This window comes from Branchiostoma lanceolatum, chromosome 13 (genome assembly GCF_035083965.1).
Source record: "Branchiostoma lanceolatum isolate klBraLanc5 chromosome 13, klBraLanc5.hap2, whole genome shotgun sequence".
Lineage (NCBI taxonomy): Eukaryota > Metazoa > Chordata > Leptocardii > Amphioxiformes > Branchiostomatidae > Branchiostoma > Branchiostoma lanceolatum.
In genome coordinates, this window is record NC_089734.1 from 10,306,705 (window position 1) to 10,331,075 (window position 24,371).

The 24,371-nt window shown below is 40.2% G+C and overlaps 3 protein-coding genes across 8 annotated transcripts in view; all 3 read right to left on the minus strand.

The window, feature by feature from the left end:
• Window positions 1-3,737: 3,737 nt before the first annotated feature.
• Window positions 3,738-8,506, minus strand: LOC136447085 (protein LSM12 homolog A-like). Its single transcript, XM_066445767.1, has 5 exons — window positions 8,328-8,506; window positions 7,034-7,164; window positions 5,962-6,071; window positions 5,292-5,418; window positions 3,738-4,692 (listed from the first exon to the last, which is right to left on the minus strand). The coding sequence occupies exons 1-5, from the start codon at window positions 8,470-8,472 to the stop codon at window positions 4,642-4,644; spliced, it is 564 nt and encodes a 187-aa protein (XP_066301864.1). The 5' UTR covers window positions 8,473-8,506; the 3' UTR covers window positions 3,738-4,641.
• Window positions 8,507-10,146: 1,640 nt separating this feature from the next.
• On the minus strand, window positions 10,147-15,471 carry LOC136447615 (glutathione S-transferase A-like). The gene is made up of 6 exons (XM_066446638.1): window positions 15,277-15,471; window positions 12,755-12,820; window positions 12,171-12,314; window positions 11,276-11,338; window positions 10,749-10,877; window positions 10,147-10,253 (listed from the first exon to the last, which is right to left on the minus strand). Exons 1-6 carry the CDS (start codon window positions 15,433-15,435, stop codon window positions 10,170-10,172), a joined length of 645 nt encoding a protein of 214 aa, XP_066302735.1. The 5' UTR covers window positions 15,436-15,471; the 3' UTR covers window positions 10,147-10,169.
• Window positions 15,472-17,586: 2,115 nt separating this feature from the next.
• LOC136447382 (5-hydroxytryptamine receptor 1A-alpha-like) overlaps window positions 17,587-24,371 on the minus strand; it is an 86,189-nt gene continuing 79,404 nt past the window's right edge. For 3 of the 6 annotated variants that reach the window (XM_066446231.1, XM_066446230.1, XM_066446232.1), the window contains 6 exons: window positions 24,085-24,228; window positions 23,687-23,833; window positions 23,307-23,453; window positions 21,878-21,922; window positions 21,399-21,584; window positions 17,587-20,772 (listed from right to left, as the gene is read on the minus strand). In XM_066446231.1, the coding sequence (XP_066302328.1) occupies window positions 20,485-20,772; window positions 21,399-21,584; window positions 21,878-21,922; window positions 23,307-23,453; window positions 23,687-23,833; window positions 24,085-24,228 (957 nt within the window). In that variant the 3' untranslated portion in view covers window positions 17,587-20,484. The remainder of the gene's footprint in view (window positions 20,773-21,398; window positions 21,585-21,877; window positions 21,923-23,306; window positions 23,454-23,686; window positions 23,834-24,084; window positions 24,229-24,371) is intronic. The other 3 variants (XM_066446233.1, XM_066446235.1, XM_066446234.1) reach the window with 3 other exon arrangements.

The window sequence follows — 24,371 nt, forward strand, 5'->3', positions numbered from 1 at the left end:
AGAAAAACAGTTTGAAATTTTCCTCTAGATGCTACCTAAAAAGATAAATTTCTTTCGCGTCATGTATGGAAGACTGGGCCGTGACTTAAAACCTTGAAGTATGGCCCTGTGTAACCTGAGTTCACCCAAAACCAACATGCCATTCAGGTTTATTATCATAATTTACCCAAATGGCTATGTCTACTCTAGATTAAGTGATATGTCGGAGTAAGACAACAACAGGCATGATTTTTATACGTGAAAACATTATATGTATTCTTCTTTCAAATATATATATAAATTAACCCGTATATCGGGGAGGAATCAAACGTACCTTTTTAAACGTTTCAGTCGTTGGACCACAAATGAAAATTCTACAGAGCTACTCTGGGCTTCAGGCAAGATAATTGCGAGTTATGTCGTTCCTTGCTTGCCCTGGAACGACGACCTCCCTGTCGTGGGGGAAGATGCCATCCCAAGTGGGTTGGCATGTGCGAGCCAAGGACGGCTGAGCTGAGCTGTCCAGTGGCTTAGGAGATCACTAGTTCTCTGTCTGGGAACTTAGTGTCTCAAAAAACTAGGGCCCTCCGTGGTGCCCCTTAAGGCCGGTCTGGCCACGCCAGGCTATGTCGCAAGACGTCACGTAACACGATGTCGCATTATGTTAGAACTACACTGAAAAAACACAAATATTGTAAAATTTCGTCGTTATAAGTTTATTTTCCCACAATTTCCCAGACTCTTCTTGCCCTCCCCTCAATACAGGGTTTAATATTGACTAGAATTCTAATTCGTTATTGCATACCCTTGTTTGGTTTCCCCAGCCCCACGTACACCCCCGCAAATCTTTACAGTACCTTAAGAGCAAGCATCTTTCGTTCGTGGTTTGGACACCAAAAAGGCAATTTGGGTAAATTATGTTCATGAACACCTGTAACACAGGTGAGTGTAATTAATCTGAATGTAATAATTGACTTATTGAGAAACTATGAAGACTGGTTAGGACATTTATCAATCAATTTGATCGTAGGCAAACTCCGGAGGCCCAGTAGCTGACGTGAGGATACAAAAAGACTTTAAACCAAAAACAAAGAAACAGTTCAAAGAAAAGTATTCTTTATTCAATACTTTAGACATAAACAAGAAAAGAAGGTAATAAAAACACATCTACTGAATCTAATTCTGTCATAAATGCTACTGCCAGAAATCTGACAAAGGAACAACGTCCAAAGTGTACATTGAAACGAACTCTCTCGTGCTTATATGCATTCACACTACCACTTACATGTAAGATATAAAAACAAACCTTATTTCAGTTAACATTAGATATTCTGTTACTTGTAACGCTTCTACACCTCAACATCCAAAAGTTTACTGAATGCACACAAGTTGGTTACAGATGCATGTAAAGCATGGCCACCTTGCGAGGTTTCTAACAATAACAGTTGAACGGATAACTCTACTTACAATAAGATACAAAATATATCAATTTATTTATTTATTCATTCATCTATTTATTCATTGAACACATCATTCTCTCACTGACTTATTGTAATCCTTTACATATGCAGAATGCGCAAGATATACTTATGAAAGTTTTCCGTTTTGACACTAGTACAGACTGACTTGTCACTCTATTACTACACTATGATACATGCCAATTTAAGATACACTACTTCCACAGGATGTATATTTCACTTGTGGTCCAGACACAAAATAGACCATTTGGGTAAATTATGTTGATGAGCTTCTGTAACACAGGTGATCGTCATTAAGGTTAAATATATCTATCATTATTCTGGTAAATCATGAAGATTTCACAGTACTTCTTTACAGAATTTGTTTCCAAAGTACTCATATTCAAGTTTCCATAAGAAACAGTGACAGATATATCTATACCGTATGAAGCTCATGGGAATTCATTCTACAGTTGTAACATCATAGAAATACAGTATTTCTATGTTTTTACATCTGTAAAATGGACTCCGATGAGCTTCTGCACTGGTCCCCGCAGCAGAAGGAAGATGTCGGCTCTGTGATTCTTCGAACTTCCGCACTGGTCCCCGCAGCAGGAGGAAGATACCGGGTCTAGCCGTGGGTTCACCCAGACAAGCTCGGCGACCAGCACTGCAGAAACTGGGGAAAAGAACTATAACTCACCTTACCATAGTTTTATACATCATTTACTACTGACATTATACAATGTTTAAACATCCGGGACACCTTCACGGCCAGATGATGATGATAGAACAACAGTAGAAGAACAACAAACTTCTCTCCCCTGCCTCATGATATATTTACGAAACGAGCCAGTAACTGTTCTGGTATCAAAAGGGCGCCGCAAATCCTTGAACCACAAATCGTCCTAAACATGCAAAATAAGACATCCACAACAACTGACATTACTTTAGCATTGCAAAACTATCGGAACAACAAGATAGATACCTGCATACCAGGTCCTCTAAGCTTGCACTGAAAAGCCGCGGAATCGAGAAATCCTGTCTGAGACGTGCACAGGTAACACACGTCTGCGGACTCACCTGGGCTTAACGTCAACAAACCTGAACTTTCTGACCTTTAACCTTCAGTTCACTATGGTACCTGATACAAACATAACGTCGTGGTATGTTTGACGTACTGTAAAAAACGTTTGCAGATGACTCTCATTTAGTATGAAAGCTCACAAGCTAACCCCTAAAACGCTTCTCTTGGCCTTTTTTCTGATGTTTTGTCTCCTGTGTACTAACCTACATTCTCCTACGATCTTGAACACAGCTGCATCTATCCATATTCGTAAACTCAACGGGCCACACCTGAACGTAACACGGTGTTGATGAAGCGCCGTGACAGGTGCAGGTACTGCAGCCGCTGACCTCCATCCACCGTCACAATCGGGGTGCACTTGACCGTGACACGACCATGCTCAAGCGCCGCCTAGTGAATGGGGAAGGTATCGCAGCTCAGGAGTGCCCAGCTGAGATAAGTAGTACAGAATCAGCTAGAACCCAGGAGAAGGTGTGCAGTCTGGTGATTCAAGGTTTTATTGCATCAAAGTTTTAACATTCATTTTTCTAAAACGTAGTTTTGGACGGGTCTCCTGAAGCTTAATGTGAAACACTACAAGTGAAACCAACTCAATTCAGTTCTCATCTATCCTTAGTCTTAACTATTGTAACGTTGGGGCACCACCGAAGATCAAGCAAACAGTTGTTTCCACTCATGATACGTCAGTCAAAAATCATTTGGCGAAGGTATGAGGTCGTGGAACTCTAGTCTTCCCTCTATATCAGTTACTGTAGAATAATCTAAGTAACGTGATGTTTGGATTTTCTCCGCTAGTCGGCGCTTTTCGAATATACATTCATACTGCAATGCAATATTCAAACTGTCTGCACTGCAGCTTTATTCCGCTAGATGTCACTATTTCATCGTTGCAAATACAGAGAGGCATTACAGGAAACCTTGGCTTTCCTACCCAGGCTATTCACTGAGTTGACAGACAGTGCAGGGATCATAATTCATATCTAGATCTCCACGACTTCAGAGACCAGAAAAGAGTAGAATTATTGTGAAACCTGCAATTTCTATGGGGCCAGAATTATTCTAAAAAGTTGTTCAAAGAGCACTTTCAATGTTCACTACATGTATTTGAAAATTCCCTAGCTCTACATGCACATTTCCTTCTCAGGGCACAGCTATTATTTTCCACTAGTTGGTTTAACTACAGGCTTGTAAAATAAACACAACGGCTCTTTCAATACAGGGAACTTACTAAAAGTTTTATTCATCACAATCAATAAAACATTGTACAAACAAAATACCCAATGGGTGAATATCTTCATACAAGTTCCTAATGCTTGGCAGGTTGTCAAACAGCAGTTCCCTTGTTTTTGTTTTTTTTATGAGAAATATGACTTTTCCCGGTAAAGTAACATTAACCTTAAACAGTCTATTGGAAAGTATGCTAATGTCAACTGCTGTATGCAAATCTAACAGTGAAAGAAATGGTTCCCTATGTCAGGTACAGAGTAAAAGAGAATGTGTCCTGAACAAAATGTGTCCAGCATGTTTCCCTGTAGGACCAACTGACATACTGTGCCCTTGCTGGACAAGGATATCCAGGTGGTAGCAAGAGGCTATAGGTCATAGGCCAAAGGGTAAGGAAACTAAGATTTGGAAGGATTACACATATCCCCCTGTTTGTAACTTAGTTTCTTCCTGTGTGCTATACTTGTGACTCAAATATGGTTGCGTCCACTATAAAAGGGGGGCATGGGAGTACATTAATCCGCAATTATTAGAATTGATAATCTTGAAGGCAAAAGTAAAGTCAAATTTCTCCGACTGATGTTTAATTGTCTTCTTTTCCACCAACATTTCTGAACTGAAACTTTGTATCACGAAACCTGTTATTAATAATGTACCATGATCTGATTTAAAAATGGACAGCTAAACACATTTATCATTCATCATATGTAACATTCAAAGAATCCAAATATGGAATAAAACTTCATGTCGGCATTAGTGTACCATTTTCTTAAAGAAACTACCAGAGACAAGATCAGTTGTCTGGGAAAATTTCTACCCCTACGTTGATGTGAACCAGGAAAGTGACTTGACCTGGCCTTCTGTACTGTCCGTGGTCTGTGGTCGTAGCTGCCCTTAAGAAGAGTTTGTCTGGGGAAGTTGCTGTTCCTTGATGTACTTCTCAACCTACAGAAAAATAAACAAACAAACAGACATTATCATAGTGGTCATCTCTTTGTGAGTACAGTAGATACTGCAAATCACATAATATGATGAATACAAAGCCATTTGTTTCAGGAGGGACTTACTCTTGCTGTAAAATGTAAGAGTTAAGCCAAAAAAATTTGACATAGTTTAACTACAAATTATAATGATAAAACATCTCCATTGATAGATTAATATCTTAAATGCAAGCTTTGTAAATATTTTTGTAAAATACAGAGACAACAAGTAATTAGAAATAATCTTTGTTGAATGAAGAAAAGAACCATGATAAGGTTTGAAAACTGTACTCTAAAAAATAATTTCATCAGGTTGGTAGAACATGTCAGTAGGTGAGATTCACTGGTTGTGTAAAAAGAAATCTCCAATATCCTATGTACTCTAACAAATTGTCTTAGAAATCTTAGCCTTGTAAAAAGATTATACTCCATGTCTTTTATATTCAACTCAACACAAAGATTTCCAACACATTGAATTGCATACTGCAGCCTTGTACTTCATATGACCTTTTACAATACCTATATTATACATGAGAAATCTTGGAGGAAGAGAAAGAGACTGACAATTTTGCGGACTTGTGCCAGGGCCTGCCCTTCCTTCCCCTTGCAGTTCTCCAGACCGTAGGGTGGAGATATGACAACGTCGTCCAAGACTACTATGTCTTTGTCTCGCCATCGCGTCTCGGTTATCCTGAAACGGAGAAAACAGAAGGTTATTTGGCGTCAGGACAAAAGAGACTCGGCAGCTATATGATAGGTTTGGACACCAGCCTATCATTGTATATACTGGAGTACAACTCTCTCCATTGCCATTAGTTGTCTACCTGAGACTCTAAGTGACAGCCTCTCTTCCAGAAGAGAACACAGCAAGTACATAAATAACAAAGCAGATGTGTTTCATTGTATGTACTTCACGTATTATAGCCTCTTGGGAGTTTTAGTAGCCATTGTTTGAAATTCCCATGTGATGACATTGTTTGTCTTCCGTATAGTGTTGAAGAGTTTCTGTCCGTAGAGACTGACCGTTCACATTTTGTGTACAGTGTTTAAGAACTGACCACTCACATTTTGTGTATGGTATTGAAGGACTGACCACTCACGTTTTGTGTATAGTGATAAATTGACCACTGACGTTTTGTGTATAGTGTTGAAGGACTGACCACTCACATGTTGTGTATAGTGATATACTGACCGCTCATGTTTTGTGTATAGTGTTGAAGGACTGACCACTCACGTTTTGTGTATGGTGTTGAAGAGTTTCTGTCCCTCGGCGCTGACTCCGATGCCGATCAGGTTCACAGCCTTCCACTTCTCACTGCACTCGTGCCTCGCTCGGGCGTCGAGCTGAAACAAAAAAAGGCTCATTGAAAATTTGTTTCAGACCAAGTCTGTCTACAGGACCCGGAAAGAGAGTTTGCTTGGAAATGTCATCCCGTCTATCCAAACAAATCTGAGCTTCATGACATGAAAATAGACAAAAAGGTATTTTCCTAAGCATAAAATGACAGATTCAACAACGAAAATCAACTACATAGGCTCTACAACAAAGAGTTGAATGTAAGAAATATCAAAGCCAGAGAGAGCCCTGTTTCAGATATTTCAACAATGCTAACATGAATTAAAGAACAGGAAATCTACCACATGGCCTACATTTTTGTATTCAACTTTTCTTGTCGTATTTCTTAAGATTGGCCTTTTGGCCGAGTAGAACTGAACACTGACATGTCTGGCCAGTGACATCAAGACATCATCATCCCATCTCTCTCCCATATACCCAGGCTTTTAGAGAAAGTTGGTGTGTCACTCTCCATGTACATGTACCTTATAGCTAAGAAATTATGCATTTTGAATACTAGTCAGTAGCCAGTATAACGTGTTTAGGAGCCTTGAAAGCGAAAGATTCGAACCACAACTTTTTAATTCAGGAGCAGGATTGCCATCAACTACACAGTGACACTACAGTTCAAAACTACCTTCAACACTTCTGTACAAAAAAATCTGTAGTATAAGGTTTATACAGATAAGATCTACAATGTACGTACAACAGTCTAACCAGAAGTCTCTGCCATACATACCCCCATCAACATTAATCCGCCTGTTACATAAGTCCGCCACTTTGAAAATCAGTGTTTTTGAGAGATCTCTGGTGCTGCACCCCCCCCCCCACCCCCAGATATGCACAGTTTAGATATGCAGGAGTGCATTATAGTTATACTGGGTGACGTTGGGTTGGAGATCTGTATGGTCGTATCTTTTCAGGGTGGCAGAATTATGTACCCTGGTGGAATCATGTTAGCAGATGTTACCTTCTGAAAGTTGAGTACTGGAAGAACAGGAGGCGGTTCGGTACACTCGTGCACGACGTCCACGTGGGAAACCAGCGCCAGGTTTACGATGCGCACATCATGGCGGTCGGGCGCCTTACCGGACGGAGATTCTTAGCACCACGTTAAGGACGTTAAAAGTGTTTCTAAACTTAACACTGATGTTTTCAGACTTTTTATAAAGGAATGTGAAGCCACATATGCACAAACTTACGAACCCCAATTAAAAAAGTACTTGTAGGTTTCTATTTTTGGAAAACATTGCTACAGAAATTGTGGAGCCAGAGTTTCAGGGATATTCAGAATCAGATGGGAGAAATCATTTAACCTTTTCCTAGCTACGTCAGCTGTTAAGCACCAAATTTGTATTGTTCATGGGATTGGGCAGCAGGGAGAAGGTTAAATATACACTTCAATATGTCAAAACAAAGAATGGACAAATAAACCTCTTCAGACGTTGACAAAGGTCAATCATGATGACACTTGTGCCTGATAAAAAGTGTAATTAAACAAAAGGAACAGTGAATTGGCACAATATTGGCTTCAACCAAAATATTCCTCTGTCTCATATATGCATGTAACTTATTCTGTAAGTGTAAATTCATTTACATTTGCAGACAATTCATTTCGCGGTAGGAGGGAAAAGGAAGTTTCTGCTGTTATAAATGATTTCGCAGATTCTTTGGTACAGTTGTCAATCAAGGGAGACGTAAGAGTGACTATAGCAAAAAAAAACACCACAAATGTTTGACGATTTACAGTACCCTGCATGATTACTGATGAATTATGCAAATCTAACTTTACCTGAAATACAATAAGGCAATTTTAGCTAGAATTTAGAATGGGCTACTTCAAACCGTTATATATGTTCATGCTTTTGTGAAGTTTGAAACAAGATATAGGAATTGAGTTAAACCTGTCATATCGAAGCCTACTTACTATGAAAAGGAAAAACAGACAATTTTCTAATGAAAATTTATACTCCCCCCCTCCCCCTCCCAACACATGGAATTCCATTTGAGAAAGGGTATACAGACCCGTACATTATCCATAAAGAGCATCGTGTATTAATGTTATGTATAATGTTGACTAATGAGAAATGATTCACTGATTATAACTAGTCATATAACGTGGTTAAAAACTATATCAAATTGATTCATTATGGAAGAAAGAGTTAATCGGCGTGTGACCTATAAACCAAACTATCGGTCAAACCTTCGACAAAACACCCCACATTTCTAGACATCTTCGCTCTTAAGGAGAAATCAAAGGATACTGATTGCGAGCATCTTAGACGGAGGATCGAAGGCCACCACTTCTCCTTGTATATTCTGTCCGAGACAAGTGGTACAAGAGACGGAAGAACCCACACTGAACGTGAAATAGTCGCCTGGACCTGGAGCCGCCATTTTGATGAGCATCTCGCCTGGAGTGAAGTACGCCTGCGCCGTGACCTGGGTATCTGGGTCACAAGTAGTACGGTATGTATAACATATGTAGGTTTATGAGGAGGGCACAAAATGTTTGTCTCAAGTTTGTTATCTAGTTCTATTGTGACCCTCACAAATACAAAATCTTTCACACTACTAGCTACTCCGTAAATGAAGTAGTGTTACATACAAATTGCTTTTCATGAAATTAGTTGAGCGCTTTGTCAAATCGCCGGATGTTAGATATTCTTCCCATGTTGGAGTGAGTTTGCAATAGAGTCCATCGGTAAAGTTAATTTTCAATCTAGCCGGTGGTCGGACCAGGATGTTCCTGCAAAGAACTTGAGTTTCACGATCTCATACCTTCGCCAAATGATTCTAACCTTTTCGACTGATGTATCATGAATTTTTTAAATTTTATTTATCATGCAAATAAGGTAATCATTTGCATAGATTATATCAGTTCATCATCTTCTCCACCCAAAGAGCAGAAGTTGTCGTAAGTATGACTGTGTCATCTTAACAAAGAAGGCTGCATACCGACATACCAAAAATCAAGACAATCCATCCCGGCATTCTCGAATTATCGTGTTCACACACACACACACACACACACACACACACACACACACACACACACACACACACACACACACACACACACACACACACACACACACACACACACACTCACACACACACACACACACACACACACAAACGCACGAACGCACACACGCACGCACGAACGCGCACACACACACACACACAGGACACACACACACACACACGACACACACACACACACACGACACACACACACACACACACGCTCGGCTAAACATTCTTGGCGAAGGTAACAATGGTTTATTTCCGCCACAAAAGAGTGGACCCTGAGTTGTTCTGCCGCTTTTCATGTAAAAGAGACACATTCTCTCATGCATTAAGACTACACAAAATCGTTTCCACGGAAATCACAACTATTAACTTTCAACTAAAATCTAGCTAAACAACTCAAAATTATTGGTGATCACATAGTAAATATGCCTGTTGATAACGAAATGATATTGCTATCATTGCAATGTTTTATTTTCCGCTACGAATATTGGTTTCGTCAAGCAGCAACACCACGTTCTTTTTAGATTTCTTTACACTTTTTATATTCTGATAAAATCTCGCTTGATACGAATCTACAATACATTTCCTCATGTCAGATTTTCAGGATCGAATCTACAAGAGGTGAGATTGTAATAGTGACCTTTGATCGCTTTTTTAAAAGTGTCGATTGAGGTATTCGGGCACTGTTGAAGACTTCTGATGTTGACTGATAGTTAGTTCCAAATGAGAAAATAACAGTTGTGGTAGCGCACTTCATTTGTTTCTCTCATTATGCCACCGTTTACCTCCTCAGTCGAAGCCAGGTACCGGTTTTTACACCTAGGGGAGTAACTCAGTAAGGAAAAGTTGCGCAAAGTGCCTTTTTCAAGGACACATCGTATAGCCAGAAATGCCAGGAATTGAACCCGTGAACTCTAGATCTCGAGTCCTCTAGCCTAGCCAGTCGGCCATTATTCGACGCCACTAGCGAGGCTCATTGTGACCGTAAGTTTATATATCATTTAATTACTTTTGTTCCAGTTATAATCTAGCTTGGTGAAACACTGAAAAGGGTAATGCTTGTCTTTATTTCACAGGTTGTTGAAGATTCCCTTGGGCGAAGTTTGACTCCAGAAGGCAGGCCATGATGTCTGAACAGACTGTCGTTCCCGGACCTGGGAAGTGCAGAAGAGAATTAATTTCATGTCGCAAAAAGAGAAGTTTGAAAACTATATATGCATTCATGCATCATACTTAACATGAATTTTCAAAAACGCGCTTTCATACGTTCAGAGACGCGTTTTCGAACAGTGTCCGTATCCTCTTTACATGCGTTTTCCATGATGTTGAGGTGTAAATTTGAAAACGCGTTTTTCAAAATGCATGTAAAGCGGGATTATGTTGTAAGCTACGACAATGGGATGTCATAATCTTCGAGTTCTCTATTGGTATAATCAAAAGATAAACAACAACTTTATACATACACAGGTTAATCATTTCTTTATTTATCCGATTCGTGCAAAGTTGGGTTTTTAGGATAGGGTTCAGTACCGGTATCGAAAGACGTGTTGTTGTTGTTTCCGTGAATAGATCTAGATCTACGTCAACAAACATGCTTTCCACATTGGCAGAACCAAATTGAAAAACGACAGTTAATCTAGTGTCCTTACCATGTTGTAGTACTTCTCCAGTTTGGGATACTTTCCTCCGAGATACAACCCCTCCCACACCAAGTATGCTAGGACGGGGAAGAACACAACATCCGCCATAGTGAAGTCCCCACCAGTAATGAACGGTCCCTGCACATTACAGCAAATTTAAACATGGCGAAACTAGAAAAGCAACATTTGCGAGAGAAAATACAGCATATTTCACCCCTCCCCAATGCAAAAATGTTTAAAAAAATCACCCCCGTGCAAAAGCAAAAAAATTTGCCCAAAAGTGAACTATTGCAAAGTTATTCCAGTCCGAAATGGAGTGAAATATTACAATATATATCACCATACCGGTGGTATGGGTTAAATATAATTACCATCATATATGTACCATGTGAAAAGACACTGAGCGGCATAAGTATAACAGTGATGTCGGTCATGAAATGATAAATATATGAAAGTGACATATGGTATATGTTTCTGTTGTCCACGGTACACAACAAAAGTTGATAAATTCGTCATAATCCACAATATCGTGTTACCCCTGTTAGGTATTCCTCCCAGCTGTCGATCTCCTTCGCCAGTTTCTGGTGGTCAATATCATCCTGCAGAATAGAAACATGCTGTTCATACTAAGTGATGAAAAAGTATTGGAGTTCTCCGAGTATGTTCGTACCGGCTATAAGACGAACGTCACTTTATCATGAATTGTTCAAGATATGAGGATAAACGCTCTAAGCTGTTCACCTTTATTTCCACTTGTTCAAGTGAATTCAATACGCTCCATTCTGTTGATAGATTTGATTACATACTGAGAGGAGACAATCCTTACTGTGTTCAAATAGGTATATACATCAAAGAATGTTTGGACATAAGAACAAGTAATGTACAAGTATACGACACGCTAAATTTCAATATGCTGCCCTATTCCATATGATTGTATGTGAACAAACTCATTAGTATGAACTTTGTTTGTTGGCATGTATGTATGTATGTATGTATGTATGTATGTATAGATTAAGTAGACCTTACGAGAGTCGCTGTACTTTTGTTGTGTCAATAAAGATTGTTGTTATAAAGCGGCTTTCAGCGGATTATTAGGCAAACTGCAGAAATGCTAGATGCAGGCATTTCCTATACTAGTCGCTTCTTCTAAAACCAAATCCTACGCACGCACATGCACACACAAACACACACTCTCTCACACACACACACACACACACACACACACACACACACACACACACACACACACACACACACACACACACATGTATGCACACACACATGTACACACGCACGCACACACACACACACACACACACACACAAACACACACACGCACGCACGCACACACACACACACACACACACACACTGTGGCTGTTAGTTCCTCGGCTTAGTACACACTCGCACACCGCAAAATTAAAGATATTACCGTATTTTCTGAGCCCTCTTCCTCCCGGACACAGCAGATGGAGGTCGGTCCTACCCCGATGTTTTGGGCCTGGAGCATGCGCTGTACGACGACTGTCTGCTGGGTGACGTCACTCGGTATGAGTGACTTATCCTCAAACGCTTTCTGCGGTGATAAAGGAATGAGATAATATTGCTGAACAGAGTGATTTTGATCTTGACCTCAGCCAATCAGAACGTCCTGTTTATATTGGATTTCCCGCCAAAACCTTACGGCAGCCACTAACTTCATGCATGATGTGAGGTGACATTTTTCACTAGCCCAGGCCCTTGGATGTGTTTCAACAAGCCAACCATGTTGGAGTTGCACACCGTTTGGAGCAAGATTGCGGAAGACCAAAATCACATTTTGTTAGATAACGTTGCCAAATATACGAGAGAGTATGTCTACACATTTGGATTGGATAAAAGAGCATTATTGAAAGTCCATGGTGATTTCAAATTTAATTTACATGATCATCCTGTCAATAGTGAGACGAGTGTTATGTTTGACAGCTACATGTATAAGACAATCCTGTCAATAGCGTCTTTTTTAAGCGCACATACCTCCAGATACAGACACATCGCCACCGACTCAGTGATCAGCAGCTCCCCATGCGACAAGATCGGAACCTGCAGAAGAAAGGTATACAGACGCATGTCCAACATTGGATATAATGTGCAGTTACAGTAAATCCTGGGTTCATATTTGAGGAAAATGGTTGCTAACGACAGGGGCGGGTTAACTATGTAGAAATTAGACGGGACTGTTTTAATGTGACACGTGGCTTGTGACCGGAGATGCATGGTTGCCTGACTAGGCTTTATTGTAACGTTACAAATGTACATGCCAATGAAGCGCTAGATGGCCCACTGTGTAATTTTGCTCGTCTATTGGCGTTGTTCAAGATTTTGAAGTTTTGTGGTCACTAGTAAGCACTTTTAGAAGGAAAATTATCTCACTATATATGATATTAGAATATAGTAATGGCGTCATAGGCATGCGATGTGCCATATCTTTCTTTGCGCAGACTGTCAGAAATTGTGAATCTTCCGAGAGACTCAAAAGTAATCTAACCATATATCATTTATAAACCGCTCTTTTTACGCGCCGTTTATTTCTCTAATTTGGAAATCTTTAACCACGACTTCGTCAAAACACAGGACAATTCATAAATCAATACAGTACAGCTAATCGTTTTCCTCTTGTGAAAAAAATCCGTCCTCTTCTGATGGTTTCTCCATTATGCATAAATCAGGGCCTTCGGGAATGTCTCTCCACATGTTTCAAGGTCGTATTGTAACCTTAAGCCATGGGTGGCTCGCTGTTAACACTACAGAGAATAGGACAAATCTTCTCAGCCCACACTGTACCACGGGGAGCTCTCCAAAGTGATTTCTTACGTCATTGAACTGTTGTATAACCATGATAAAATGTACAGGCGTCCGATACTACTTTGCAAAAGTGACCTTGGGGTCAGAGGTTACGGTTTGGGTCACGGTCCGCTAATGGAATGTGATTGTCCGCCATTTGTCACAGGCCCCTGGTGGAAGTATGAGGGGTGGTCAGTAAGCCCTGAGCCTAAGTAAGAAATAAGGTGCACACTCATAATTTCGGGGCATAGTCGCAATGTATGAAGTCTTTTATGAGTATGATCACTATGATCATTACTTTGCAGGTACTAGGTGACGGGCCAGTGACAATAGGTGACAGAGAAGGGAAAACTATAGAGCTGCGACCTGAGCTGTGCGGGTCAGCTTGTTCTGCTGAAAGACGGATACCCACTTCATTTGGACAATTTTACTTTCAAAGTGTAAGGTCAGGCATGGTGAAATGTTTTGGAGCGGTATGTGATAACCAGCACTTTTTCGTTGACAAAACTATATTTATCCTGAAACCATATCTAGCCATATCAAGTTCACACCTATCAAATTTTGTGACTTAGTTTTACTTTCTATTTTCTTTTTGATTGATTTGTAAGTCATGTAGTTTTTCCATCTAGGCACAAGCAAACTATAAATAAACCTAAGCGATGCAACAAAATTCCATAGGAAAAAAGGATAACAGAAAAGCGTTCGCAAAGAGAACAAAATTTGAAAATTTATCGACTTCGTGAAATATTCAGAGTTTCTCGTATGTCTTTTTTGATTGTAGTTAATCAACTATGCAAATAAGGGTTTAATCTATCTTACATGTGTCCATTGCCCACTTCACCCCTGTCACTCTACACATACAGTGAACGTAACTAGCATGTGCAAAATACATAACCCCGAAAATACAAACAGAAAGACCAAAACAATACAGCCCTGTGAAGTTGTAGCCTCTTCCATTGACCCCATGACCTGGAATGTCTGACATGTCTGATCAAGGACATTTTCATTCAAACTCTCTACTTCTTGCTACTCCTGCAAGTCTGACGTATGCGGTCGTCTTCCCACTTACTCCATGCCACTCTACTGACAGTGTATTCAAATCATGAATTCGGACAGATACCAACATAACAAACAGATACACAGAATCAATAAAGGCCCGTCCTGTCCCAGACACGCTGAGTATACGTACAGGCAGCGTGGTGGGTGTCACAAGATACGCACGTCACGAGCCAGCGATGGTGACAAGGTCACTTGCCAACCCGGGGTGCCGATATGGTAGAGTAGCTACAGGTCGAGTACTTTACATTTATGAGAACACACCGGTTGAACTGCTTTGCATACTCACGTACTGCTTATAAACAGTGTTATTCCTGCCATGCACAGACAGAGGCCGTTCATTGACATCTTTCCTCATGTCATGAGAACTTTTGAACGAATAGATAGTATTGTAGCAAGGATAGGATATATAAGACTGAAATTTCATGCACCGAAAGTCAGTGTTTAGTTTACGATTATACGCCATAACCACGACGGTCTATGACTATATTCACAAGTGTATGTAAGAAATACCCTGATAAGTTTATAATCTAATTCAAAAGCCTAAGAAAGCTAAACTAACTTGATTTGAGACTAACACCAACTACGTATCTTGTCCAACTCGTGTACCTGACACCACCCACACACCTTCAAGCTACGACGTTGTATTTTTGTCTCACCTGGCCTCGAGGATTCAGTTTCAAGATTTCCTCTGATTTCAGGTCGCCGAAAGAGACTTCCTTACTGGTGTAGTCTACCCCCTTTTCCTTCAGACCGATCAGAACCGACATAGACGGTACACTGCCTGATGCCCAGTGCAGAATGATCTCTGACGCCATGTTCTTGTTTGTGTAGGTACAGGTGTTGTTGTTGGGCTGTACCAATGGTGGCCTTGGCCGTGGTAGAGGGGGGCACTTTTTCTGCCCTCCCCAAATAAATTCTTTCTTTCAATTTACCATCGTCACCTCAAACCCCCCCCCCCATGTTTGAAACGGCCCTACGCATCTTCAACAAGTTCAAGTTTTCGTTTTCACCATATCAATTTCACGACAAATGAAAGTGTGATCCTTCGTTTTTTACTACCTAAGGAAAAGAAGTGAAACCCAATAAGTAAGAATTTAGGTCTATAGGATCAGCATTTGCATTAGAGAACACTGTTCTGCATCATCTGTCTTTGTTACCTTCGCCGAGAAGGTTATGCAGAGGGTAGCGTTTGTTTGCTTGTCTGTCTGTTTGTTTGTAGTGGCACAGAATAACTCAAGAACGCCTTGATGGATTGTCTTGGTATTTGGTATGTTGGTAGGTTCTGATGAGACCTAAAAACGATTAGATTTTGGGCCCCCTAGCGGCTTCTTACGGTACTGCAGCGGAACTTCTTGGTTTGATATCTCGTGTTCTGGACATGCTATGGAAGTTATTTTTGAGTGGTAGATAGATCTTTGGACAGAGAGTAAGTGGTGTGGGTTTGGGCCACCTAGCGGCTTTTTTGGAACTGCAGGAGCAGGTTTTGCCTCTGACTTTGAAAGGGAATAACTCAAGAAGGGCTTGATGGATGGTAATGATTTTTGGTAGGTAGATAGCTTGAGTGATGATGTACATGATTAGACACCTCTTATGCAAATCAGTATCTAATTTGCATAATTAATGAGGAAAGTTTATACATCCGCCAAATTCCATTATAGGACTCTGAAACATGTGACATGTGTAACTGAGGAAGAGAGAAATATTAATTGATATGAACTATGCAAATGAAGACCTCATTTGCATAATTTATGAGGAAATACTATAACAAGATGGGCTTGCTGGATGGTCATTATTTTTGGTATGTAGATAGCTTGTGTGATGCTTAGTATGATTGGACAATAATTATGCAAATCAGATTCTAATTTGCATAATTAATGAGGCAACTTTAAAAATCCTCTTTGTTCCATGATATGACTATTCAAATTGTAACTGAGGAAGAGAGAAATGCTTATAGATAGAAAATATGCTAATGTGTGCTAATTTGCATACTTAATGAGTAACTTCTCTAATTCCACACTGGCAAATGACGGCAATTTCATACATTCAATCCTTTTTTTTGGCATCGGGACGTTATGTGAATGTAAAAATCGTTGAATCAAATTATGCTAATAAGGGCCTCATTTGCATAATTAATGAAAAATATCAGCATAACCTTCTTTGTTGAGCTCATAATTTGTTAAGCTCATACTTTGGACATGTTATATTTTAAGACAATCAACTGGTATGATTTATAATTGATGAGAAACACTCCTAATACATCAGTCATAAAGGTTAAAATCATTTGGCGAAGGTATGAGGTCGTGGAACTCTAGTTCTTCATGTTGCTTGCCCACAGGCACGAAATTGCAATAAACTATTTTACTATTATTACATTCCTATTCGTATAGGATGTTGACGTCAATGTTTGAACTGATATACCTTTGATCTGGGTAGGCCTCAAGATTTTCTAATCTAATAATTCTAAAAAGTTAAGCTCAACACGTCAACAGATATGGAACACCGGGGACAAGTCAGAATACAGGTGTTCAGGGGGGGGGGTTCTTACGGGACCCCACTTCTTCAATGAAAAACGAACCGTCCCGAAAATATCTAGGACACGCGTCACAGGTAACCTTCTGCGTTCAATGAACTGTCTGCATAAATTGCACCTTTTGTTTTCACGACCATGAAATCAACAAGTGACTGACAGGGTTTCTATACTTGAATCTTCATATTGATATCTCTCTAGTCTTCTTGGATTCCATGTGTGGGAGTGAATCGTGCTGTAATGATATTACAACATTCCCTACTAAATATGATTATAGAAAAACAACATTATTGTGTCAGTGTACGTCATTAGCTGCGGGCTCAAACAAACTGATTGAATTTGCACAGAATCAGATTTGATATTTTGCCAGAATGTGACTCTATGACGACATTACACGGTAAAAGACGTAGAGGATTCGATTACAGGTGTCACGACAAAATTTACAGTTGCAAAATACTTTATTGAAGAAAGCAACAATACTGGCGACATGCAAATTCATGATTCATGGACTACAAATTAAAGCTTGACACCACAAGTGCCAGTCTACAACCTGTTCTTGGTTGATATGAAATATACATACAAGTCTTAACAAATCATATTATAGATATGGCATCAACTATAATTGTACTTGCTGTTGATATCAACATTACTGAAGATAAAACAAATAACTACAAGACAAACATACCATGTATATAGTTGCCATTGTATACGTGATAAACGAAATTTCAAGCAATACCACTATATATGCAAGCTTATCTGATTATCTAAATAACAAATATCCTGACGTGTAAATATTAATATTGTAGACAAGATGTTCACCATAGATAAATACATCTTCTAGGCTAAAATATTTATATGTATCATTCAGCTGATGAAAGATATGATATCAGAGCAAAGGCTAGAGGCTTGACGATATGTATCCTAGTCAGGGCGATTTAATGTCAAGTTTCTTATCTTGGGTTAATAAATTAAATAAACATATCACTGGACCTTCACGCACCTGTCCATATCTCTCCACATAAAGTCCGTAGACTTAAGAGATGCTGGGTTATCAAACCCAGACTCTTGCAGCTGAGAGATGTTGAATGATTGTTGACGAAAGTTTTATAAAGTAACATCATTTGAGGTCAACCGTTACAATATCATTAAAACCTACCAAGGAGCTGCCTGGCAAAAATATTATCAAAGAAGACCAGTGCACACCTATAGCATCAAGATTCAGCAAGTAAATGTGTAAAACGAATGTAAAGTCAAATTGTCAAAACACAAGTTAACTATAGACACTAAAATTAAACAATTGTCACCTTTATGTGATAAAAACTACTGTCCGAATAACGTAGCAGAGTTAAAGAACTCAGTCAATCTTTGTTCTGTAATATACATCAGGAAAATGTACTTTGTGATCTGAAAAGGAAAAACATATACAACACTATGAATCCAGAAGTACCTGAATATATACATTTCCTAGCTTATCGTTAACTTTCATCTTGCCTGAGTGCTTTCGATCGTAAGTTTGACTCAGAGCTATTCGGACATAAGTCGTGACCTCTAGCGTCACGTGACGTCAAAGGTCACAGGGGTCATCACAAATCGCACCCGATAACCGTTAAACAAGAGAACACCTGCTAGGAGGCAGTCGATTGGTGGAAAGGTCGTGACATAGCAGCTTTTTGTATGTTCGGCATGTAATAACAGGATACTAGGCCATAAGATCAAATGGAAACTTTTGGACGACATAAATGTTACAGTACTTAAACCACAAAAGCTACCGTCACTTTTGTACAGCATAGATTGTAAACGGATAGTTTCGTGAGTACATTAACAAAAGATCTCTACTTAGAATATCGCTTACAAAACTGCTGAACCAAAGTTGCAAGCAATATCGTACTTTTAACTGTATAACGTAACAGTAGCTATACATATTTCTACCTCTGAATGTTGGTTTATAACACAAGAATATCTAAAGTATGTCTTAATGAATATCTCATGCGTTAACGTTTACCGTGGAAAGGTAGCAAACACAAATGCTACCAACCAGCTGAACATCACTGAACAATAGTTCAATACACTGGAATAACTGAGACTGCCGACTACTTATATGGCTTGCATTATTTTCTAAATAACACAGGTGAGATATCATTTTCTACATCAATCTGTACTTATTCTACGACCAACTTCACATGAAAGTGGCCGGAAAGATTACCAAGTATTTTCAGTTTGCCCGAATGGATTACATGGCTTGGCAAACACAATATGTCTTCTATCAAATAATGGTCTCAAGTGTAGAGAGGTCTATTCTCAGAGGTGGATTGTGACGTCTAGCATTACGCCAAGGCCATTTGGTCAAAACTCCCCCATATCCCAAGGTATTGGAAACAAATCTCATACTGCAGGGAGTATGGCATAGACATTTGGTCAAGAAATTTGGAAAATAGATTTAGGAAACATTGTGAGGCGATGAACCGTCGATTTTAGACTAAACAAAATTGTATCTTAACGGTTTTAACATCCTTCTTTGCCCGTCTCAACTAGATACTCTCTTAAAAGTTAACAATTTACTCTTCTAACCCTCATATACTATTCTATCCTTCCCCTAAAAACTTGGCTGGATAGAAACGAATTAAAATAACTGAATTTTCATCTCCTGTCCATCAATCTTCATTTTTATGGAGTAGAAACTCTAAATACTACAAGTCCTTTGTCTTGGTCATTTAGTACCTATAAGGTCACTCTAATATATCTTCTAGAGATATCTTTATGTATCACCCTTGGGTTTCGATTCGTAAAACACCGCAATACCTTGTAAATGAGATGGCTTGTAGGTATCAGACAGGGTAGTGTCACAACACTGAAATGTCCAGTGTTTCAAGCTGCCGGAAAATAGTTTTAAAAACATATCATCATGATATATTGTATTTCTTTCATGAGAATTGCCTTTGTTCTTTCAGTTCTGTCATGAAACTAGTGTATTTATAGATAAGTAGCATAAAACAAGTCCTCCGTGTTGGAAAATATTGTCAGGACCCAGCTAACAGTACATGTACGTCATACACATTTTCGTACATCGTACGATTTTTTTGTCGTGTGACGTCCCGAGAATGTCCTCTATTTGGTGTCGAATACCTGTCGTGCGGCGTATATGATAGGTACTTTACACCAGGATATCTAACATCCTCCAAATACGATACAATACTAGCCGCAGCCATATTTTCAAGGTGTTTAGTCTATCTTGGCCCCAACCGGGCTCTGAAGTTGGGGGACTTCGGCGTCACAGCCATGCTACAGTTATATTTCCTAACCGATGCCCAACCGGGTAGTTCACGGCGACCGTGTCTCCTCAGCGCCGACCGAAGAGGATCTTCTTGAAGGACTTCTGGAAGTCCTTGTTGAGGAAGGCGTACAGGAAAGGGTTGACCATGGAGTTGACGTAGCCGAGCCACAGCACGACGCTGCGGATGACGTCAGAGATGAGACACTGGCTGCAGAAGGGGCCGATGAGCGCCACCAGGAAGAACGGGAGCCAACAGAACACGAACACCCCCGTGACGACACCTAGAGTCTGCGCCGCCTTCCGCTCCTTGGAAAACAGGATCTTCTTCTGATTCACCATCCTCGACTGGAGTGCCTGCAAGAAAATCATTTTCCATAGGAATAAATACGAGTTTTATATCTGCAAGAAATTGCCCGATGGCTAATTGCAACATGAAATGGTACCTGGAAAAAGTATACATACATAGTGCAAGTGTACAATGGTGACAAGTGGAACAATTAACCCTTCTAATAAGAACTGCTACGGGAAACAATCTAATCTGTTTAGGGTTAGACGTCTTTTTTGGAAGAAGTGGAAGACGAATTGTCCCACAGTGGGTTTGGGCAGCTGTGGTTTTCTTTTCGTCAATAAACGTTTGTAAATTGTGGTGAATATCCGAAGTTGTTCGATAAATGAAACAAGGTGCACCTTTCGCTGTCTTGCAGGATTGCTTATGACACATTAGAAAACAACACAAAATCTACACGTATTACAGTTGGTCATCACGTAGATCTCCAAGCAGATCCTACGTTGGCAGGATGACGGGAGCCAGCTGGATATTGTTCGGCCCATGGATACTGTCGTAATGTCCCCGTTGGATCTGCTTGGAGATTACTTTTCGGTTGCTGACAGTATGCATGGGCCAAACAATATCCAGCCAGTTCCCGTCGTCTTGCCACCGTAGAATCTGCTTGGAGATCATTTCCCGGTTGCTGACAGACCTCGGTGGTTGTGACGGCCTCCGGCGTGACGTCCTTGTGGTCTAGGGCGGTGTGTCCCCCGTTCAGCCGGCGGGAGTAGCGCATGGCTCTGCCGGGCTGCAGGGTTCCGTTCTGGCCCCCCGGCCGTTCCACGTCCGCCAGGTGGTTTTCTGTGGCCTCACCCTCCGCCTGGAGAGATTGGAAGATCTGAAATTGAACAAGCAAATAGAAATGCCGCATGCAGGATAACTTGCTAACTGTTGCACCTAGCTTTCTTTCCTTTCTTTTTCCTTTTTTTTCCTGCCTAGGCGATCTTTTCGTGTATATTTTCTATGGAACACGTAGCAGTGGCCAAACAAATCACAGATACGACATATGTTGACGCAGAGACAAGCCATAACTGCAACAATGTACATATAAAAAAAAGATAAACAGAGGGGTTGATGAATGTACATGTATAATTTGGATAAGCTGGTTTTTACACTTTGCACAATACTCACCGAAGTACGATGTCTATTTGTAACGTTCGGGCTTCTGGATGCGGACTGTAGACAAACAACAACAACAACAACAAAATCGACATGACAACAACAACAACAATGACTATTTCTATAGAAACATTAATTCCACAGCTAAAGCTGTGTGGCAGCAACAACGATTAATCAATAGCAACAGAATGTTTTTATATTATTTTCTCAATCTAACATTTGCATTCGATACCCGTTACGTAAGATGTTGTAATGGCTTCCAAAGTTATTTTCATTACATCTTTTCACAAAAATCGAAGTGTCTTGTGGCCTTCGTAAGGCTAATTGTCTTCGTTATAAGTTGTCATTAACTAGTGACGTGGCGATATCACTCGTAAATTGCTAATCTGTTTTAATGACATCTTCAGAATTAACCTTTAAGCTTCTTGCATGTCCTCGCCGTACTTGGTTCTCCTTTGTATTTCTCAGAGACCTGACGGTGATAATTGGGCAGGTTATCCGGTCTGACAAAGGGCATGACGCGTGAAATCTGTTTGAATGGTTCTTCACAATCTTTGCCTTGTGGCGATAATGATTGTAAAGAAGACGTGTTCCGGTGTATACGTACCTTTTACCAATCACAAGGTCTTTGCTATTCTGCTCACAATTTGATACAAGTAGAGAATGATTGTTTTTCTGAGAAAGAATGTTTTGTTTTTTTAGTTTTTTTATGAAAACGTGATTTCTGACGGAACTAAAGGACCGTAGTCTTGAAATGAACACAAAGCTGCCATAAGACATGTAAGATGTATACATTCTGGGTGCATCTGTTCCTTTGAAATATCATTCGTTTCATGATTGCCTAGTGATGGTGATGGTCTGTCACAATTACACCACAAGTTCCTGACAACGAGAATTGTGAGCACAAGTCAGGCCATGTTGATTAGATAATATGGATGACATCCTCTGGGAACCCCAAAACTGATGGGAGAGTGCGAAACAACAAGTTTGGCAAAAAAGTTGACTTCATGATGAAATTAAGCGGTCAGGAAGGTTGAACAAATGACTAGACATACATAAGTAGAATATGGTATACCGAACAATAGATTCTTCATCTTTGTTCTTTCACAACTTCCTCTTTGACTTTGGTCCAGTTTGGAATCGACTTTGTCATTCTACGACATTAGTATCCTTTTCCCGATATCTATTTGTAATTTACGGCATTGCACATTTTCCAGTTTTTTTTGTACGATTTACAGTATGGTCTAAAACGTTTTTGTGTGTGGAAACGGACGAAAATTGCGGACGCATATGTCATCCATATAATCGAATCAATATGTCCTTACAAGACAAACAAAGGCCCGATTTACACACGCGTTTGCTTGGATCACCCTCGGAGCACACTCCGAGCGTGCTTGGAAATGCATGTGTAAACCCAGCCATACAAGCAAGCGTTACTTACCGGAGGCCTGTGCACCGCTAGGGTGGACATGGCGATAGGCTGGACTCTCGACATGGACTCATGGCCGGAATGGGGGCGGTGGGACAATTCAGGGGAGTAGGACGGAGCATTGCTTTGCGCATGCGTCATGTCATGAGATGGTTGCATCTAGGGATCGAAGATTTCACACCATCATGGCACATCATGAAATGGAACGAAGCCAAGTACTTGGTGGACGAAAACTAGAATAAGCGTACCACAGGGGATTGTGATCTAGCACAGAGTACGACTACTGTGTAACACATGTGGGTAAACAAATACATGAATAAGTTATGTCATGCGCTATACTACTTGATGATGAAGTGTTGAGAACACGGCCGCTAGCAGGAAACTGCACGAACCTGGGACAGGCCCATTTTGGCGCGAGAGTTGATCCTTTTCCTGATCCGCGCCTGCGCAGCTCTGAAGATTTTGTAGTACACGGCAAGGACGAGGATGAGTGGGATGTAGAACGCCCCGAACGTGGAGAAAATGGTGTAGCCGTGGTCCTGGAACGAGACACAACAAATATCTATATGTAATTGTGTACATTTGTGCAATTGTATATGTGTTATATTATATTATGTAATAATGTAAGTTAAAAGAAAAGGAAGACTGAATGCAGCTGCAGGACGTCTCTAGGACTGCAGATGCAGAAACCAGTGGATGATGATGATGAATATTAATGTAAGTATGAATCTAAAACAAATAGCAAAAAAATTTAAAAAACACACGTATCTCAGTTGACATGGCTACATACCTGAGATATGAGACAGTTGTTCGGGTCAGCTGTGTCTTCGGGTTTCCTCCACCCGAACACCGGCGGGATGGAGATGCAGAGGGACAGCAGCCACACCACGCCGATCATCACCATCATCCGCTTCGGCGTGCGTTTGTGAACGTACTGGGGAACAAAAAGTTCAGAAAGGAGTTGGTAAAAATGAATATCTCACTCTAAAGAGTGTACGAATAAAATGAACAAAGAAAAAATCCCAAATGAATACAGACTCAGTCTTGACAGTACTTTTTCTCTGCTGAACAAGATTG

Coding starts and splice junctions, on each gene's coding strand:
- LOC136447615 (XM_066446638.1), bottom strand. CDS start 15,435: ATGGCGTCAGAGATCATTCTGCACTGGGCATCAGGCAGTGTACCGTCT. Junction 11,339..12,170: donor AAGAGGGCTCAGAAAATACG/GTAATATCTTTA, acceptor TCTATTCTGCAG/GATGATATTGACCACCAGAA. Junction 10,254..10,748: donor TGGAGAAGTACTACAACATG/GTAAGGACACTA, acceptor TGCACTTCCCAG/GTCCGGGAACGACAGTCTGT.
- LOC136447085 (XM_066445767.1), bottom strand. CDS start 8,472: ATGCTCATCAAAATGGCGGCTCCAGGTCCAGGCGACTATTTCACGTTC. Junction 7,165..8,327: donor GTCTAAGATGCTCGCAATCA/GTATCCTTTGAT, acceptor CGTGGTGCTAAG/AATCTCCGTCCGGTAAGGCG. Junction 5,419..5,961: donor TTCAACACCATACACAAAAC/GTGAGTGGTCAG, acceptor TCTCCGTTTCAG/GATAACCGAGACGCGATGGC.